This window comes from Pan paniscus, chromosome 8 (assembly GCF_029289425.2).
Source record: "Pan paniscus chromosome 8, NHGRI_mPanPan1-v2.0_pri, whole genome shotgun sequence".
Lineage (NCBI taxonomy): Eukaryota > Metazoa > Chordata > Mammalia > Primates > Hominidae > Pan > Pan paniscus.
Genome location: NC_073257.2, coordinates 138,003,802 through 138,025,515, shown reverse-complemented (window position 1 = coordinate 138,025,515; position 21,714 = coordinate 138,003,802). Strand labels below are relative to the sequence as shown.

At 44.7% G+C, this 21,714-nt stretch overlaps 1 protein-coding gene across 3 annotated transcripts in view; it reads left to right on the top strand.

The window, feature by feature from the left end:
- The window catches only part of ADAM12 (ADAM metallopeptidase domain 12), a 375,334-nt gene that overhangs the window by 223,126 nt on the left and 130,494 nt on the right, over positions 1-21,714 (top strand). For all 3 annotated transcript variants that reach the window (XM_034931678.3, XM_034931680.3, XM_034931679.3), the window contains exon 4: positions 10,162-10,240. In XM_034931678.3, the coding sequence (XP_034787569.2) occupies positions 10,162-10,240 (79 nt within the window). The remainder of the gene's footprint in view (positions 1-10,161; positions 10,241-21,714) is intronic.

Below are 21,714 nucleotides of genomic sequence, written 5' to 3'. Positions count from 1 at the left end.
TGATAACTTGTGCCATAAAAAAGAAGCATAAATATTTGCAAAGACAAAGTTCTGAAAGAAGTTTGAGCAAAGTTGAGATGTGAGAAATACCAGATGTCTTCGATACTTCTTTTTCATTTTTCTCCTCTTATTTTATACCTCAGTACACTGGTTTTACAGAGAATCTTTCAACTGTCTGATCTTTTCATAAAATAGTCCAGAAAAGCCAATGATAGCGGCATGAAGATCTTCATGATTCCAGCTAGTCTAGAGTTTCTGCTGAAAACCAGAGTGAGTGTTTTCAGAGGATGCAGGGTCCGGTCTGGGTGCATACCGTTTGCCCTCCAGATCTTTTCTCTATATTTATTTACCTGTGATTGTGGAATAGACAGTTTTCATTAAAGGATATCATTTTAGTAACTTGGAAAATCCTGATCATGATTTTTAATTATGATCTTTATTGGGTGCTATGTTTTGTTAAAGCTCCTGGCCCTTAGTCCCACATATGAAAGTATTTGTAGCTGTATTTCCACATTCTAATAAAAGAAATCCATTACCCAAATTTATATATGAATGATTTTGTAATTTGTGGAATGATGACATGATAAAGTAAATCTTCAGCAAAAAACTCGGTTGGATGCTTTGTTCGAATACCAAATGGATCTACCAGGAAGAAGAAATCACTGAAGCCTACATTGCCTGGCATGATTTAATTGCAAAGAGTATCTATACTGCCCGCTGGTGTTAATTGACAAACAAGAACTGTCTTGTGACACTTTGGCATGGCATGAATATGCTGTACAGAATAATTAAACCCTCCAACAATACGTATGGTCTTCAAAGAAATAATAGGAAAAAGTTGACATGTCATCAATGAATTTTTTCATATTCTAAGTAATTGATGCCAATCTCTTACTTTTCTTTCCCTGTTTCCCTCATTTAAGCAGTTTGAAATTGATAACATGTTGTCAGCATTGATCTGGATGACCGGAGAACATTCAGAATTCTTGAAATAATGAAGGAATGAATGAGATTGTCCCCACCCCATACCCCCTGTATGATCAGTGTAAGCAATTTGAAGCATATTTCTTTTATTTTTAATTGATCCAATTAGTTCCGACACATTCTATCCAGATTGGGTTGCGTTTCTATGATAATGATTCAGTTTCTCATTCGTTTATTTACGAAGCACTTCTTCTATGCTAGGCATTGTGCTAGGTTTAGAGGTGTTGTTTCTGCTTTTTAGCTCAACCCAGTGTGGGAGGAAGACAAGTAAACAAGAAATAAGGCCGAATAGGGAAAGTCTTGTTACAGAATCCTGGCAGAACACAAGAGAAAGGCTGATTCACTTCTGGGGCCGGGGGGTTTCTTTCAGGTCTCCCATGCTTTGGAGTGTAACATATGTTATCTTAATGAAATCCATCTCATTCAAACTGTGTAACTAAATTATATAAGGGTAAAGTTAAGGTTGGATAATTTCAATATTGATCTGAAAGCAATTTGGAGGTCATTCATGTTTTGAGTCAATACTCAAATCATTTCAGAAATGCAGGAAATTTTATCAGGAAGAACTTTACCTACATGGTAATATTTTCATGCAAATTCTAAATACTCGTTTTCAGCCAGTATATCCAAAGATTTTGAAATCAGAAAATACAGTACTCGGCCAAAAAGGATGGGAGTCTACTTGTCCTCTCTAAATGAGGGTGGACACCATGTATCTCCAAACCGTAGGAGTCACCTGCTCCCACGACGTGTCCAAGAAAGAGAACAGCTCTCAGCACTGAGCATGGCTGGATTAGGACATTCTTGCGCTGCTATGAAGAAATACCTGAGACTTGGTAATTTATAAAGAAAAAAGGTTTCATTGGCTCACGGTTCTGCAGGCTTTACAGGAAGCATAGCATCGGCATCTGCTCAGCTTCTGGGGAAGCCTCAGAAAGCTTGCAGTCATGGTGGAAGGTGCAGTGGAAGCATGTACCTCGTATGATGAAAGCGGGAGAAAGTGATAGGAAGGGGTGGGAGGAGGAGGTGCCACATGCTTTTAAATGACCAGATCTTGCAAAAACTCATTCTCACGAAGACAGCACCAAGCCATCAAGGATCCGCCCCCACAATCCAAACACCTCCTACCAGACCCCACCTCCAGCTTTGGGGATTACAATTCAATGTGAGATTTGAGTGGGGACAAGTATCTAAACTACATCCATGGCTAAGACTGAACTCATGTCTCTTCTCTCCTTTATGAGTCACCCATCTCTGTTGACATCACGCAAGAGTCCTCAGTCTGTTACGCAGTTCCTGATTCTGGGCCCCCCTGAATTTCCCATCCAGTTGCGTCCTGGCCTGGTGCTCTGTATGGACGCTCACACCAGCCTCCTTGCTAACCTTCCTGGAGCCTGTTTTTTTCTCTTTCCCCTCCAAGTCTCATCTGTGTGACTGTCAGAACCACCTGTGGCTCTGAAGCTCGTGTCTGCTCAGGTCCCTTCCGTGTTTGGCGGCTCTGCATGGCACAGGATAAAGTCAGCAGCATTGGGCAGCATGTAGGTTCTGTCCCCAGCCTGCCTGTCTCAGCAGCAGCGGGTCTCCCTGCCTCAGGCCCTGCGCCCTGACCACGTGGCATCCGTGTCATTTCCCCTCCCCTCTGCACGTTGCCTGCTAGCATGCTGTTTCTGCACCCCCATGCCTTTGCGGATGCAGTCCCCTCTCGCTGGAATGCTCTCCTCCCCATTTCCCATTCCTCTCCTCACCTTTTCCCCACCAGCCCAGCTCATTCTTCCCCGTCTTTCCCGGCTCCCTTGGGCACCCCCTCCCCAGGCTGACTTCTGGGTTGGAAGCCTTTCCTGGGGCTCCAGCAGTGCTTTGGGCGTGTCCCTGTCATGGAGCCCTGACCACTCTGGGTCTGTGTCCTTCACCAGTGGGGCCTCCTGGAGCATCTTATTCCCATTGTGCAGCATGCTAGATATTGTTTAAATGAGAGAATATTTAGGTGTCACGTGTCATCCCACAATGAATGGCAAATAGCAAAATCAACTCCTGGCACAGTTAAAATGCATTTTACTTCCTGGTATTGAGAGAAGCAGAGTGCCTTGTTAGATCACCTAATCTAATAAGCAGAGAAAAAGAATGTTCTCATGAAATTATGCATTCACTTTCTGTTTTCATTTGCTGACATAAGATAGTCCATCTAATTGGATTTTCTCTTTGGGGAGATCTGCAGGCTCCAAGGCCATTGCTGTCACATTTCCAATACTGCCATTGTCCATCCACCCCCCTTAGTTCTCTCCAGGGGACTTTGACTCCCGGCCCCTTTTAAATTAGGCACACATCTTAGAAAACCTCCATCCAGCGCCTTCTCAGTTTCATCCATGCTCCCTGGCAAGTCATGGTGCTGGAGAAAGATGTGGGACGTGTATCACCCAGGAAGGAGCAGAAAGCCTGAAGCAAAAGGGGCAGTGCCTGCCGCATGCTCCTCAAATTCACTTATTCTTTCACGTATTCATCTGCTCAACACGTAATGTATTCAGTACTTAGCACAGCACCTGCAGCAAACACTCCGTCAATATTGCTTGACCATCCTGTAAGGTCTGGTAGCGCCACACAGTGGTTAAGAGCACAAATTCTAAAGCAAAACCACCCGGACACTGTCATGGATGGCATGACCTTGGGCAGGTCATTTGACCCTGCTGTGTCTTGGTTTCCTCTTTTAAATAGGGATTAAAAAAATAATATCCATGGGCCAGATAATTTATGGATTAAATGAGATATCAGGGGCTCAGCACAGTACCTGGACCAGGGTGAGTGTTTAGCAGCTATTAATGCTTACAGCCAGGAGGAGGTGCAGGCTCTCTGCAGGGCTGGAACTGAGGGAATACAGCGATGACCAAGGAGCCCTCCTGTGGCTCACATTCTTGAAGGTAGAGATAAATAAGTAAGGAGACGCATAAACAAAATAGGAATACCAGGCAGAAAACCAAAGGAGGACTGCGATGGGGGCTAATAGTGGTGATGGGGCTGCTTTAGATAAGAGATCAGGAGACGACCCTCTGGGGAGACAACACTGAAACCAAGAGCAGAAGGATGAAAAGGTGCTGGCTACATGAAAAGCCACGTAAAGAATGTTCCAGACACGGGCACAGCAGGTGCAATGGCCCTCCGAGGGAGAGGGTCTGGAATGTTCTAGAACCAACCAGAGGCCAGTGTTGGCTAGAGTAGCATGAGCTAGAGGGAAAAGTGAGCACAGTGTGGTGGGAGGGTGGGCAGCATGAGGTTGCAAGCACCTCGGAGGCCATCGGGAGGCGTTGGGATTTCACCCCAGGGCCAACAGGAAGACACTAAAGAGTTTTAGCAGGGATGGCAGCATGATCTCCAAGCAGGACTTGAGGAAGTCAGAGCAGGGAGCAGGGGCACACAAAGCCCTGCATGGTGGGTTCATTCCCAAGGGTGTAGAGCGCATGACACCTGGAGTCTTGGCTGCAGAAGCACAGATTCCTGGAAGGGAGAGCTGGGAAGGAGTTCAGATATCAGGTCACATTGCTTCCCTCCATCTCTCATTCAAACCCCTCAAAGAAAACCAAGGAAGCTGCCTGTTTTTCCAGCTCATAGCACTGGGGCTGATCAACAGAAAGCCCATCTTCAGTTTGGGGCTTTTTTTTTGGAGAGGGGGGAGTTGGTATCTATTTAGGTATTTAGCTATTTAAATGGACATATCATTGCGTGTTTTTGTTGGGCACACCATGTTGTTTTGAAGGAGATAGTTGAATCTAGCTAATAAACAAATATATTACCTCCCAGTTACCATTTTTGTGGTGAGCGCACGTAACATTCACCGCCTGCATTTTGCGAGACTCTGTTGTATGCTGAGCATGAATTTTTGCTGGCTTTCCTCCTGTTCCTGTCTTTCCCTTCCCCTTCCCCTCTCTTGCCTTCAAAATATCTTGAGAATATACAATGTACACATGTGGTATGACTGCATCTTATCTGTAAATCAACATTTCTTTTCCAGACTGCGTAAGAAAAACTCGAAAAGGAACATATCATTTAGTGCCTCAGCAGCAGTGGGACATGGTCAGGGCTGTAAGCACAAGCCCCTGTTCCACTCTCCTTAGACAAGAGAAGACATAACACAGTGCTTAAGAACTCCCCAGAGCTCCAAGCATGACTGTGGTTGTATTTCTGCTTAGCTCCAATGACACTTGGATGATGATGAGGAGCAGTGGGTAGTTTTAGGGCTTTGTATTGCTGTTCTGAGTCACATTTCAAAACCTTCTAATTAATTTTACTGCTGTTTAACCCTAAAATTACTCTGTCCTCCAGTTTGCTGACAGTTATCTATCAAAAGCTCGTTTTCTCTAATCCCCAGCTTTCCTGATGGATTTTTCTCTCCCTCATACGTAAAATGACTTTTCTCCTTGGCCATCTGTCCAAACCAGCTTTCAGTTAAGCCTGGTCAGAAGCCTTCGAATGATGTATCTTTGTTCTACAAATGTCTGCACCCATCACTCCCCTTAATATTAGGTATCTGTATACCTTGTTCATTCAAATAAGATTTCAACATTGTTAAGACCTGAATTGCTAAAATATTAATAAAGGATGTGATAGAAGTACAAGTACATAGTAAATAATATAAGTAATAATTAATATAACTTAATCTACATTAAATTCTTCCTTTCCTTTCTCTGTAATATTTAAGCTGGTCAAGTGTGCTCCTTTTTTTTTTTTTTTTGATGGAGTCTCGCTCTGTTGCCCAGGCTGGAGTGCAGTGGCATGATCTCGGCTCACTGCAAGCTCTGCCTCCCAGGTTCACGCCATTCTCCTGCCTCAGCCTCCTGAGTAGTTGGGACCACAGGCACCCACCACCATGCCCGGCTAATTTTTTTGTATTTTTAGTAGAGACGGGGTTTCACTGTATTAGCCAGAATGGTCTCGATCTCCTGACCTCGTGATCTGCCCGCCTTGGCCTCCCAAAGTGCTGGGATTACAGGCGTGAGCCACTGTGCCCAGCCGTGTGCTCTTTTTTAAGACTATTGAGGCCACTATGGGTTCTGGCTCAGTAGAGAATAGGCTGTGTGCATCCTTAGCTGCATCTTCCATGCTCTGTGCAACCCCCCTCCATGCTCTGTGCATCCTCCCCACCATGCTCTGTGCATCCTCTCCCCGTGCTCTGCGCACCCTCCCCACCGTGCTCTGTGCATCTACTCCCCGTGCTCTGCGCATCCTCCCCACCGTGCTGTGTGCATCTACTCCCCGTGCTCTGCGCATCCTCCCCACCGTGCTGTGTGCATCCCCACTCCAGGCTCTGCTCATCCTCCCACCCGTGCTCTGTGCATCCCCACCCCCATGCTCTGCGAATCCTCCCCACCATGCTCTGTGCATCCTCTCCCCGTGCTCTGTGCATCCCCCAACCCATGCTCTGTGCATCCCCGCCCCATGTTCTCTGCATCCTCCCCGCCTCTGCTCTCTGTATCCCCACCCCGGGCTCTGTGCATCCCTGCCCCATGCTCTGTGCATCCTCTCTCCATGCTCTGTGCATCCTCTCCCTGTGCTCTGTGCATCCTCCCCGTGCTCTGTGCATCCTCTCCGCATGCTCTGTGCATCTTCCCATGCTCTGTGCCTCCCTGCCCCATGCTCTGTGCCTCCCTGCCCCATGCTCTGTGCATCCTCTCTCCATGCTCTGTTCATCCTCCCCGTGCTCTGTGCATCCTCTCTCCGTGCTCTGTGCATCCTCTCCCCATGCTCTGTGCATCCTCTCCCCGTGCTCTGTGCATCCCCCAACCCATGCTCTGTGCATCCCCGCCCCATGTTCTCTGCATCCTCCCCGCCTCTGCTCTCTGTATCCCCACCCCGGGCTCTGTGCATCCCTGCCCCATGCTCTGTGCATCCTCTCTCCATGCTCTGTGCATCCTCTCCCTGTGCTCTGTGCATCCTCCCCGTGCTCTGTGCATCCTCTCTCCGTGCTCTGTGCATCCTCTCCCCATGCTCTGTGCATCCTCTCCCCGTGCTCTGTGCATCCTCCCTGTGCTCTGTGCATCCTCTCCCTGTGCTCTGTGCATCCTCGCTGTGCTCTGTGCATCCTCGCTGTGCTCTGTGCATCCTCTCCCTGTGCTCTGTGCATCTTCCCATGCTCTGTGCATCCCTCATGCTCTGTGCATCCTCCCCTCCATGCTCTGTGCCTCCCCCTGTGCTCTGTGCCTCCTCTCCCGGTGCTGTGTGCATTCTCTCCCTGTGCTCTGTGCTTTCTCCCGTGCTGTGTGCATTACCCCGTGCTCTGCACATTGTCCTGTGTTGTGTGTATCCCTCTGTGCTCTGCATCCTTCTGCCTGTTCCTCTGCAGCTTCGCCCATGTCCCCTCTCAGCCCCATCCCTCCAGTTATTCCCCTCAAGTCCCCATCTCTGGTTTTCACATCCCGCCTCTCTGCTTCCCTTTGGAACTGTGCTGTGGAACATTCGTTCACCTCGCCTGTCACCTTGACCTGGGCTCACCTGCTGCATCTCCATTGTCAAGGTCACCAGACTCCTCCACCCTCCTGGAGCTCTCTGCCTGTGACTAAGGACTACCCCTTCTTCACACTCTTCTCTTCAGGGCCCTGTCACCTTCCCACTGCCTTGCCTGCTCTCCTTCCCCTCTTCCTCTCCTTTGCTCCTGACTGCGTGACAGGGCCGGGGTGCCCTGTGAATGAGCCTGCCCAGGAAGCCCCTCTGGCAGCTCAGAGGAGGTGAGCTTAGAAGACAGGGGTTTCAGAGCTCAACGCTGCCAAGGAGGGCAACTTTCTCTGGCACGACATGTGCACTGCTGAGGAGAGTGAGGGGCAGCACTTGGGAGGCCCACGTGCCTTTGCCAGTGAGTGTGAGGGCCCGTCTGTGTTTTATGTTTTCCGCACACTCTCTCAAACACTCGCTGTTAAGTAGACTGCAGCGGAGACCTGCCATCGGGGTCTAACTGATTTAAGCCAGGCATATCCTCAACATATTGCAATCCATGTAAAACAAGGAGCTGACTCTCAGTTCTGAACTTGGCTGGGAGCAGGTCTAAGAACTCTGACTGTGTAAGGAAGTGCTTCTCATCTCTGACATTTGCATATTCCCGCTGCTTTTCCTTCCCTGCCATACTGATCAGGACTCTGGTTGCAAAACCCAGCTCCAGCCAGCGTAGGCAGAAGAGAGGGACTTAAGAGGAGGAGGAGAGGCAGAGCAGGCCCCATGGGCAACAGGTCCATCTCCCTCTCCCTGCCTTTTTGTCCCTGCCTGAGGGTGACAGCTTTGTTCTCTCTGACTAGCTTTCTCCTGAAGTAAGGGACCAGGATGGAGATGGTGGCCACATTCTCAGAGCCTTGAGAACAGAGAAGAAAGACGTCATTCCCAGACATCCCAGCTCAACATGCTGTAGGGAAGATTTGTGATGGGCTTAGCTTGGGTCACATGTTCATCTCCGGATCAAGAGTGGAGGAGCCCTCCCCCACCCAACAGAACCAAACGGTGTGAAGAGTGGAGAGTGTCTTCCTCTGAAGACAGGAGAGGGCAGGCAGCACCTTCACCATCCACAAACTTCAGTATTTAAAGCAACTCTTGACTCCCTGTTGTCCAGACATAGAAAACCCAGGTTCTGTTTAGAGCCTTTCTGTGTCTTCCACCAGCCCAGCTCCCCAGACTCCAGGCCTTTCAGGCCCTGACCTTGACATTATCTGCCAGGATTTCCCCTCTCCTTCCACCCCGTCCTGGGCCCGGCCGACTCCTGCTCCATCGTTAGGGCCCAGTAGTTGTCGGATCCCTATGCAAAGCCTTTCCCTTGCAGGATGCTCCACCCAAAGCACATCCACGCACCCAGAAGTGTTACTGCTGGAGGATGTCCAGGTTCTTGGTGTTTTGAACAAAGAATTGGACAAAATGCACAAACAAAACAAGGAAAGAATGAAGCAACAGAAGCAGAGATTTATTGAAAATGAAATTACGCTCCTCAGGGTGTGAGGGGGCCCAATCATAGGTGCTCAAGATCCCCGTTACAGAATTTTCTGGGATTTAAATACCCTCTAGAGGTTTCCATTGGTTACTTCGTGTACGCCCTATGTAAATGAAGGGGATGAGGTAAAGTTACAAAGTCATTTAATCGCTGTACGCCCTATGTAAATGGAGAGGATATTTCCTGTCATAGCTGAAGTGTTTCCGTTTGACTTAGTTCTAGAAAGTCAGCATGAATCGACCTTTGTTCCCTGCCGCCAGACCTTACTCTCCTGCCTCAGAAGGACTCTGTTTCTACTCTGTGATCGCTCCCTTCACACTGGATTCTGTGTCACCCATCACCCTACCAGCTCATGGTGTCATCAAGATGGGGGCTGTTCCTACTTGTCTTTGTATCCCAGCAGCTAGCACCTGGCAGCAGTAGTTACACAGGAAATACTTCCTGTGGTTGTGTTGAACAGGATAAAATAGTGCATGTTATGTAAGACATTGGAAAATAATTTAAAATCTAAGTAACCCATGCTTTGCAATCTTTAATGAAGTTCTGGTAGACTGCATACAGTTTTATTAATAGTTAGCATAAACGGGGTTTCCTCCCCCTTTCAATTTATCTTAGAAATTCAATATTTCAGGGTGTGCAAAATCATTTTTCCTCACCTCATACATACATCGCTGCTTTTAGCATTTCATTGCTGTTCTGTTCTCTTCTGTGACATTTCAATATTTTCAGCCAGTTCTCTCACCTGCGGGGGAGCCAGCAGGGGCACTGCTGCGGATCAGAATGATTTTCCCAGCGGGTGGTTCAACCATTGATTCCAGTTGGTGGAGACTGTGACTTCCAAGCAGGAGATTTTCCCAAATTGGAAATCTGCCTGTACTATTCATGGAAGAGTATATGTGTGTGACAAATGTGTGCGTTTGCAAGTGTGTGCACCCAGTGTGCGCATGAAGGAATGAGGTGGGAGGAAGGGAGAGAGGGAGGGTTCCACATTGAGTGTGTGGGCTATTGTTCCGAGGATGCATATCTGACTCTGTTGTCTGAGTCTCCTCTGAATTCTCCCCGGAGAACCTAAACTGGGAAGGCCCTAATGGGAGCTTCCTTGGATTATCTGTTAAAAAAAAAAAAAAGGAGGTCACAATCTTGCTACCCTATAGCCTAGACATTCACAACAATGTATCAATGCAATTCTGCACTCATCTTTTTATGGTGTTTTTATTTTTCCGCAGAGGTCTCATTGCCAGCAGTTTCACGGAAACCCACTATCTGCAAGACGGTACTGATGTCTCCCTCGCTCGAAATTACACGGTAATTCTGGCACGTTGGGATCACCATAATCTTACACCATTAGATCTGTGCTTAAACTTTGTAGCCATTTTATTCGGAGCAAAATCACATGCCCAGATTCTTAACTTAGGCCCCCCCAAGAAGCGCTGGTGTGTCCCTTAGTGGTAGGCGTTCTACTGTAAATCCAAAACACCAGCCTTGGCCAGGTATGTGCACGGACAGCCCTTGAGGGAATGGCTTTATGGCAGAGCTGAACCTTGAAACCACCTTCCAAGGACTATGGATCCTCATTTGGGCAAATCATTTTTAGAAAACCTAGCCAGTTAGAGATGGCTTGGAAGGCAGCCATGCCTGGACTGAACTTGGCTACATTAAACTCTGAGGTGCCTTAAAGAACTATAAAAGAAAACTGATTCTGCTTAACCTATTCTGAATGTATCCACAATGTGGATACGATTCTATATCGTGGGTGTTACTGTAACATGACATTTATCCCCTCTCAGGCAGTGTTTCTGGTATTTGAACTTTTAGCTGTGTCCTGGACAAAATGCTCACTTCATTTGTTGCTTTAACAAATGTTTACTGTGTACTCTCCATGATCTGTCCCACATGTGAATATGGGGATTCAGAGAGAATAGGACAGAGTCGCTGCCCTCTGGGAAGGAGGAAGGTTACTTGTTTTAAAGAGCTGTGGGTATTTTAAAAAGGATGAGCTTGAGGCAGGCTTTATGCTTCTCCCTTATCATTGAAGCTTGTCAAGTAGCCATTATTGTCTGCAGTGATTCCTCCCTTCTCTGCATGACACCAACACTTTTCTTTATCACTTGTTTGACACTTGGCACTTGCAAGCTGATACCTGCAGCCTTCCAGGAACTTGGTGGAATGAGCTGCTATAGCTCTCCCAGCCCAAAGAAAACACATGGAAATCCAGGATAAAATATAAACATTTAAGAATTTTTGCTAATGCCTGGTCAAGCTCAAAAGAGAGTCAGCAAAATCCCCAAGAGGCAGAAACAAAGAGGGGATGTTATTCCTGAGCACTGGCTGGTGAGTTGGGGCTCACCAAAGGACTATTCAAGACCCAGAAAGAGGGCCTGGTGCTTGGGTTTGGAAAAAGAGAAGTAACCGCCTGCAACTGAGAATCCCACAAAAGCCAGATCCCCAGGAGAGCTGCTTTCCTCTGTGAAAAAGAGACAAAAAGAACTCTTCCAATCCAGGGATGGGGGCTGGGAGGAAGAATTGTTTGCCAGGTGTCTTGGATTGAAAAAAGACTTCATAAAAAATGAAGACATTGAAACTCCAGTTAGTCTCATGTGTGGATGTTGGGAATAGTCTGGGCCTGTGTCCAAATTTTTAATACCAGCATAGGAATGGAATTCCCAGTCAAGATATTGACCTCAAAACTGGTCCCACATCAGTGAAACTCCCATGGGCCCAGACATAAGCCAACCCAAAATAGTTCTGTAGGAATATTTCTGTAACCCAGATAACATGAGATGCCCTCATGGAAGAAAAAGTAATAAAAATATTAAAGATGAGCCCCAAATCAAAATTACAAGCCACACAATGCAAAAAGCCATTGTACGCAAGCATCAGCAGACAAGAGAAACAAGAATTAGGACTTCTGAGAACATAAGAGATAATGGAAAAATCAGAGAAAAAAAATTAAAGAGAACAGAATGGGTCTAATAGAAATTCCACAATGAAAATACATAAAATTTAAAAACACCCACAGGAAACAAGCCGTGTTTAATCAGAGTGTGACGAGCCTGTCCCTGAATTGAGGAAAGACATGAGTCTTGAGGAAATCCACCAAGGAGGTGGATAACTTGGAATAACTAAACTAAACATACTCCAGGACAGCTTATGATGAAAATGCAGAACACCAAGGATGAACTCTTAAAACCACTTGAGGCAAAAGAGAGATTTGTACAAAATAATGACAACTAAACCAACAACAAACTTTTCATTAGTAACTATGCAATTAAAACTTGAGAGCTAAGGGGAAATTATTGTCAGTCTCAATCCTATATTCATTAATTATTTTGTAAGAATAAAAATGAAATAGACATTTTCATACAAAGATGAGAGAAATTACTACCCTCAGATTCCAACGAAGGTATCTACCAAAGGGTAACTAACAAAGAATAGCTCAGTAGGAAGGAAACTGATCACCAGCAGCAAGGACAGGAAGTCAGAGGCACTAGTAAGCAAAATAGTGCATGTGAATAAATTTAAATAAGCTTCTTAAAATGACTGTTGCAACAGTGACCAAATTTGGATGGTTTAAAACCAGATGAGCTAATAGATTTAAAAATGGTTTAAGAATTTGTATTGTACTGGAGAATAATAGACATGCTGATTAACTTTAGATTTTGATAAGAATGTGTCCTGCAATTTTAAGTATAACTATTTAAAGAATAGAAAAACATAAAATAGTAAGATAAAAATGAGTCAACATATTAATCTCATTATATGTAAATAGACGGAATCTCTTTGTAAAAATGAAAACATAATCTTCTTAGAATTTAAAATAAAATCCAGCTACATCATTTTTACAAGATTCACACCCAAAATATAAAATGGTTGTGAGAACTAAGAAAAGGAATGGGAAAAGATATTGTAGACAAATCTTAATCAAAAAAAAAAAAAAAAAAAAGCTGCTGCAGTGGTAACATCAGAGAAGCTAGACCTTAAGGCAAAAATGACATTAATAGGGATAAAGGGGGTAATTCTGTAATGATAAAAGGAGCAACTTAGAAAGGTAGTAAAAGAATTTTGAAACTGTATATGCTAGCAAAATTGTCTCAAAATATATAAAGCAATAAATGGCAGAATCCAGATATAACTTTTAAATCTAATTATAGATTCATCTAGAACTAAGCTTTAGCCCAGCTCCTAATTAAAGGATTTCTTAAAATCCGAAACAAAACAAAAAAGCATTAAAGATTAGACATTATGGGCTAAAACTTGTTTGGTTCCTAGAAGGTTACCAAAAAAGCTTTCAATACTGACAGCATTTTACAATTTTTCCTCAAAAGAAAAGTCTCTAGATGTAAAATTGATAAGCTTAATTCATAAAGCAAGTCACTGAAAATGTCTGGACACATTCACAGAGTGGGAGATTTAAATATACCTCTCTCAGAAATGAAGATTTTTAAATGAGCAGAAATTAATGAAAAGGAAGACCAAAAAAAAAAAACTCAAGAGAGAAGATGAATTAAACCAAAAGCTGGTGCTTTGAAAATATTCATAAAATGGACAAAACATTTATAAAATTAAGAAAGAAAGAATTCCCAAGTAAATAATATTAAGAATGCAAAGAGGGATATAAATATTTTTATTCAGAGATTTTTTAAATCACAAGAATGTTGTGAACAATACTAATTATTTTCTTAGAAATGTAAAATTATTAACCCTGGTTCAAGGTGAAAGAGGAAAATTTAAATATAACTATATAAAGAAATTAAATTTTTAATAGTATTTTTAATATTTACTGACAAAAATAAGCTCAGACTCAAATGATTTAGCTGGTGAGTTTTAACTAACATATAAGAAACAAATAGTTCCTGAGAAAAAAAGAATAATTTTTTTAAAGGAGGGTGTGGAAGGAGCTTCTAAAACAAGAAAAAGAGCATGCACAAAATGAATCCTACGGACTAGTTTCAATTATGGACGTAGTTGCAAAAATCCTAAGTAAACTTTACAAACCCTATCCAGTACATGTTTTAAAAATACTTCTGACCAAATTATACTCAACTGAGGAATGCAAGGATAGTTCAACATTAGTGTATCTACTAAGGTAATTTAATCCATTAATATCTTCAGATTAAAAGTATTATAACTGATAGTATTTCTTCTGTGATAACCTATACTGTTTCTTATAGTGATTTTAATAGCTTTTGTGAGTGGAGAATGCTATCTATCCCTTTCCTAACCCCATAGAGCCTCACATAGCATCTTGCATATAATAGATTTTTAATAAAATTATCCATCTAGCATTGCATTGTCTTAGGTGATGCCATGTAAAATTCATTTCTTCATCTATTCACTCAGCAAACATTTATTTAGCACCTCCTGTTTGCAGACACTGTTAGGCTATGGGGAGATAGGCTGACTAAAATATATTCCTCAGCATATAAATTCTGCTTGAGAGGCACAGAGCATTTTAAAGACATTTAAAAAACATGTTTTAATGTAATTACTATAATAGGAGATGTGTACAAAATACCACTGTGGTATTTTAATTGTGGCTGATTTTAATTCTTTGGAGGCCATTTCACTAAGGAAGTAACATTAATCTGGGTCTTTAAAAGTGGGCAAAGAAGAAGACCAAGATGGGGATGAAACCTTTCCATAACTAAAGAATTTCAACTTTACCTATTGAAATTTGGGAGCCATAGGAAGTTCTCATGCAGCAGAATGGCCTGTTCAGTTCTGTGATTTAGAAAGGGTCTCTGATGACAGAATGGAAGAAAGATTGGTAGGAATATTGGTAGACAGAAGACAGGAAGATTTCTTATGGGCCCATTGTAGTTAGTGAAAATTTTGCCTACAGAGGTGGGCCTTGGAATGGTCAGCAATTGGCCAGAGTCAAGAGTGCTTGGGAAGTCAAAGGAGACAGGATCAGGGGATAGAGGGTGGGGGAGGTGTCATCAGTGGGACTTTCCCTTCCGCTTAGGCCATTGGATGGGCAATTTGTTTCTCACTGGTACCATTAAGGAGCAGTTGTTGGTTGGAAGGCAGAGGAGATGAGTCTTGGTTTGTCTGTGTTGAGTTTGTCATAGGACAGCCAAGTAAAGGTCTTCTGTAGGCAGATGGATATATAAGAACCTAGAGTACAGAGAAAGATGGAGTCCTAAAGTAAAGATCTGTGGATCAACTTCATAAATAAGTGATGGGCAGGGCCATGAGTTCACATTTGACGTTTATGTCCTCTTTTACCCCCCTAAGATCTCATTTAAAATATATTTTCAGACTCAGCACTGAGGCTATCTCCACAGTGTAAATAGTTATTTCAGAAAGAAACAGAAAAGAGAGATCTTAGAAATACCACAACAATAGGCTCTGGTCTTCCAAACGTCCATGATCTATGATGGTGAACAGTGCTTGTCTAATACAGACATCTCTAGAATGTGTAAAATATGCATTCAAAGTTATTTGAATAGTTTTGTGCATTCTGTTACAATCTCCCTTACTAGTTTTCTTTTTCTTAGGCATCTGTATTAGTATTAGTCAGGGTTCTCTTGAAGGACAGAACTAATAGGATAGATGTATATATGAAGGGGAGTTTGTTAAGGAGTACAGACTCACACGATCACAAGGTAAGGCCTCACAATAGGCCATCTGCAAGTTGAGGAGCAAGGAAGCCAATCCAAGTCCCAAAACCTCAAAAGTAGGGAAGCCGATGGTGCAGCCTTCAGTCTGTGGCTGAAGGCCCGAGACCCCCTGGCAAACCATTGGTGTAGGTCCAAGAGTCCAAAAGCTGAAGAACTTGAAGTCCGATGTTCAAGGGCAGGAAACATTCAGCACGGGAGAAAGGTAAAGGCCAGAAAACTCAGCCAGTCTAGTCTTTCCACATTCCTCTGCCTGCTTTATTCTAGCCGCGCTGGCAGCTGATTAGATGGTGCCCACCCAGATTGAGGACGGGTGGGCCTCTCCCAGTCCACTGACTCAAATGTTAATCTCCTTTGGCAACACCCTCACAGACACACCCAGGAATAATACTTTGCATCCTTCAATCCAATCAAGTTGACACTCAATATTCACTATCACAGTACTTTTTCCCCTTTTTTCTCACTTGGGAGGAAAAATGCAATAAGCAAGAAGACGAAGAAATAGAGGACTAGAGAAACAGGGGTTCAACAACTGCCAGGTCTGTTTGGGACTTGGATTGCAAAAGCTGAAGTCTACATATCCAGGCATCTTAGTAAACAGCCCGGATGGAAGGGCTCCAGGGCGTTGATAGTGTTTGTCTCCATGTGGTGCGGGACTCTGTGCTTTTCTGGGTTCTCTGATTCACATGTGCACAGGAGCAGGAGCTCACATTTTTCCTCTCCTCCTTTTCCATGTGGTTACTGTGTGAAAGGGTGAATGTCTGCTCCATTCCCCTCGTCTTCCCCCGGTCCTCCCCATGGAACTGTCTCTTTACAGGGAAGAGGGTGGGAGGAGACAGGCCCTGAAAATCCCTGGTCCCTGCTAACTGCGGAGTGGCTGCAGCCCCTGTGTTGGGCAGCCCTTGAGGTCAGTAGTGGGTGAGACTTGCCCCTCCCTCCCTCCATGGAGTCCTCTAGGCAGCAGTGTTCCTCATCTCTACCTTCCCCACAATGGGTCCTGAGGCTTTGGCTGGGAAGAAGGGGAAAGAGGTCGGGGCATGGGGAGGATGGAAGTTGGAAATTGCAGGAAGCCTCTCTACTGTCTAGGCCTAAACTAGTATCCTCTCCAGAATATACCAGAAGCCTCTTTTTTGGCAGTCATTAAGCTGATGCTGTATTTTGATCTTCATCTGACTCTGTGGATCATCTCCACTGGGGAAGCAACTGAAAGCTAGATTCATTGGCACCCGCAAATCTCCAGAAGCATCCAGCACATATTGCTTTTATAATTAGAAAAATGGTGACTTTTCTTTTAACCCGGCAGTTCCTTTCCCCCATTCCTTAGAATGCCTTTCCAAGCAGTCAGCCTTGTTACGGTAAAGACAGGGAGTGAACAATGTTGTTCACTAATTAAAACCCACAGCCCAGAACAGCTGGTCCTTCCAGCAGGAGCCCCTTAAGGAGAGTCTGAGGCCTTGCATTGTTTTTCGTGGTGAGGACCCAGATGCAGCTTTTAGGGTTTTGTTTTTATTGAATCAGGCTGGAAAACAAAAAGAAATTTGCTGACTCATCTCCTCTTCTGCTCAAGTCAGCACACAGGGAATTTTCCTAAATTTAAAGTTATGTATAAAATAAGAACCACTTTTTGTTGGCTATAGTGTATAGTGCTATTTTTTTCTTTAAATATCTCAACAATTGGTATAAGCTGGTTGACTCAGAAGAGTGGCTGATTTTAATTTTGAAGTTAATCACATCTTTTCTCTCGACTGTCCTGACAGGATGAAATATTTGTGGCTTTATCCTTTGCTGCCCACATCTAAGGGGAGATTATGTTTTATATTGTTACTTTTAATAAGGCCTGCGGGAGACTATCCGCGTGACATTTCTGCTGTTTACATGCCAAAAGACAGCTCTGAAAGGCTGGCAGAGGTCCCCAAAAAGGCTAGATGCTGTCAGTGCTTTGGAGGGAATACATTCGTCTGTTACATGCATCTTGTCAACCAAGAACCTGCACTACGCAGGTACCATGACCTGTTCACATGCCCCCTTACGCTGAGAATACAGCAGGGATTAAAAACAGACAAGGGAGCCCATGGGTGAGGGGAGGCTAGAGGAAGAAGACTGCCCTTATCCTGGTAAGCACAAACATAATTAACATCTGGGCTAAGTGCACCAAAGGAAAGGCCACGGGGCCCTAATCTGGTCTGAGGGATCATGGAAGGCTTTATGGGGAAAGGAACATTTGAACCAACAGCTGGAGGCTGAGGAGGCATGAACCAGGGGACAGGAGGAGAAACGTTCCAGGCTGATGCTGAGTTTTACTTGGGGTGGCGGGGGAGAGGAAGGAAGTGTTTAGAAGCTGATGAAAGTCATAGCATATAGGACCTGAGGACCATGGTGATAGCCTTGGTTGTGATAGGGGAACATTAGGAGGTCAATAAAGGCCTTCCCCAAGGCGTGTCATGACTATGTTTGGGCTTTGAAAAGCACCCGCTGACTCCAGCATGAAGTCGTAGTCAGAGGGAACAGGAGGGGAGAGGGAGGGTCCCCTGCTCTGTCAGGGTCAGGCAGGGGCCTCTTGTGGAACAGCCTGAAGCCCAGGTGAGAGGAGATAGCAGCAGAGGCCAGGTGCACGGAATGAAAGGAAGGAAACATGTCTCCCCTTAGACATGATCAGGACCCAAAAATGTTTCATTCGTGGTATATGTTTCTCACTGGAAAAAATAGAGAGCATTTGCTTTGATAGTTTCAAAGGAGACCAGCTGAGATGAACTGAGGCTGGACCATCAGGTAAGGATAGAATCTAATATTTTGGCCAAAAGTGTTGTTTGGGTGACATCCCATTCATTTCCATGGCAACTACTGATTGTCAGAAAGGGATAGTATCTTCTACAACTGGCTTGGACTAAACACGTCAGGGTGGATGACTATCAGGAGTTAACCACAGTTCATTACAGTTAGAAAGCATCTAATCGAGATGAAAAGATAATTCTGGAGGGAAGGGGAAAGTCAGAGATCACGCACATCTCATAAGTGTATCAAGTGTAAGCAGTGTTGCAGGTGCGCAGTGACTATCTGGGCCAGAGACGTGGGGGTAAGAAGAATTTACCAAGACAGTTGTAGGTAAAGAAAGGGAGATTTACTAGAGATCGTAGGAAAATACATTACAAAGGAGCAATGGCAGGCCAGCAAGAGAGGAGCTGACTGCAAGGAGACAAAGGCTTGCTGGAGATTTTATAGGATGGTGCTTGTGCCACCGGTGTGCTGAAGAAAGCTTTGTGCAATATTGATAATGCCAAGGTTGCAGTGAACTAAATTGCGATTTTCTGTCAGCTGGGGGTCTGGTGATAGCTGGGCACAGGAAGATTGTGAGTCATGTGCACGGGAGGGATATGTGTCCTGGACCATGAAAAAGGCAGACTTATAGCTTATCTGCTTCTTCATTTTGCTTTCCCCCAATCCTGCTAGCCTGACTCCCCCTCCCTAACTAGGACTCCACAAGCCAGGCTCATCATCATATTCTTCTTAAAACATCATTGAGAATGGATTGAATTTCCCTGCTGTTGCTGTACTCCACACATACCTAACTCACCGGCTCTCCCTGCCTGCCTCTCCCTCACAGGCTGCTTTGCTGTCCCACTGGCCGAGGCACTCAACACCAGTGCCTTCTCTCCCTTGGGTCTTCACCCAAGTCCCGTGGTGAGTCCTACCTCCACAGCACATTCCACACCCTTTCCTGTCCACCATCACATGGCTGCACCAGCTCAGGCCCTCCCTTCCTCACAGCTGGAAGATGTTTTAGCCACCTGACTTTTTCTCCCGACTACCAGTATAACCTAGCTTTAATCCAGACCCCGCACCTGCCTGAATGATCCTTCTAAAACATCTTTCTATTTGTATCACAAGATTGCATTTACATTTTGATCCTCCCAAATCATCAGCAGCTTCCCCCAATGCCTCCTCAGTCAAATTCAAATTTCTTAGACCAGTATCACCTTCCACAGTGGTGACAGCCCTACCTTTTCACACATGCCTATGTTTATTCAGTCATTCATTCATGCACTAATTCAACAAATGTTTACTGATAGTGTCCAATGTGGTAGCTAACATTGAGTAAATATCAACAATAGGCAAGACACTGTGCACAGAACTTTTCATATATTCTGTTGTTTGATCTTCACCAAAAATCAGTTCTTGCTATCTTTATACCCAGATGAGAATACTGAGACATTGAGGGGCTAAATAACTAGGCCACACCCACAGTTAATAAGGATTCAAACCCAGATAGTCTGACTCTAGAATCTGAGCTCCTAGTCTAAGGCCACCCTACCCAGAATGAGCCTGATCTCATCTGATCTTGGAAGCTAAGCAGGATCAGGCCTGGGTAGCTCTTGGATGGGAGAGTCTCAGCTCCTATACCCTGTGCTACACTGCCTCCAGTTCACTTGGAACAAAACACTGAGTCTCGGTTATACGTTTCTGGCTATGGTGTTTGTTGTAATGGAATTAGTCTATAAATGGGGTGGATTGGGGAAGCGGGTAGCATTCATTTACAATGGGAGACACCTAGAGAATGCTCTTGGGGGAGAGCAGCTGAACCAAAGTCCTGGAATATGAGGAGAGGAGAGGCCAGAACACGCCTCTGGGGATTCACTAAGTGCATCACTCCAAGGCCCAACTGAACTCAGACCAGTAAACGTCCCATACTCTGTGTCAAGTCTGCAGAAGGGAGGATGCAGCCCCTGTCCTCAGGGAACATACATTCTAACAACATATGACGTAACGTGCCCATAACAGAGATGCTTTGGGAGCCAAACGATGCAAGGGGCAAACCCACGTTCCCAGAGGAACTCACTGTTTTGGTGACTTTTCTTCCATAAAATTGTCAGGAAAGGGCAGGCTGTAAGATAGACCTTCTGTCTGGAGACAGGATACGTCAAGGTTAGGATCACAAGCCAGAGTCCAACTACCCGGGTTCGAATCCCAGCTCGAGCACTTAACCAGCTGTGGGATGTGACGATGAAACAGACACCGAGCCTGGCACGCAGTCGGGGCTTTGGAGAAGTGAGCCAGCCATGGCCACTGCTGTGCCAGTGATCATTTCACAGCAGTTCTTCCCCACGCTGTACCATATGTTCCTTCTGAAATCCCTTGTAGATTCTGAGAACAGATGAGAAGCTGGGATGCGGCTGATAACTGAGTTGTTCAGGCCTGTGTGTCTCCATCAAATTGCAAATGGCCCCATAGGTCTTCTGACCCCTGCCCCTGCTAACCCCCTCGTGTGCATTTTCACACAATATCCAAGAAAATTTGCAGTTAGGAGTTAGAGCCAAGTGACAGGGTATAAGCAAATAACCCTCCCTTCTCTCTAATGGGTCAGTTTCTCTCATGCACATCCATTCATTCATTCATTCATTCAACAAAAATACACTAAGCAATGGGTCAGTGTGGAAGAAAATAGCAGGTGGAAAATAGAGCTTACAGCAGAGTGGGTTTAAAATATTTATGTTCGTATTCCAGATTTGTAACAATGCCTTACATTTTATGAATTGCGTCCCCATGTCATGTTTATTTGATCCACAAAACTCTGGACAACTAAGTGCCCGTCCCATTATACAGATTAAAAACTGAGAGACTCAACCCGAAGATTTCCAATTCTGGATGGATCTAGTGATCTCACTATTGCAGACGTGCTGTTCCCAGGCCCAGTTTGCCTGGAGGTCTCAAAGACTATGAACATGATTTTGTAAGCTTTTGTTCTCTCTGCAGAATTCTAGCACAGCAAAATGATTTCAGTGGCCCCTGAGGTTAGTTCTTTATAGTCTTTTAACCAGACATGGTTCTTGTCATGGACATGGGAGCAGAGATGCTCGGAGGATGGGTGTGGTGACTTATTTCTTCACAATCCTGCCCTGCACACTCTCAGGACTAAGTGTAATGTAGCCCAGTTATAGAAACACACAGAGCTGCAAAGTCACTTTTTCTTTGCTCAGATGCATTGTCACCTTTAGTCTCAAGCAAACATGTAGTATGTTGGGGCTTGCGTGCAAGGGAACAAGGACCTGACTGCAGTCATGCTGAAATGCAGGCTGGCAACAGACATGCATGTACATACACACACCCAGAAACACAGACACATAAACACCCATATACACACAATGCATATACACATGCATACCC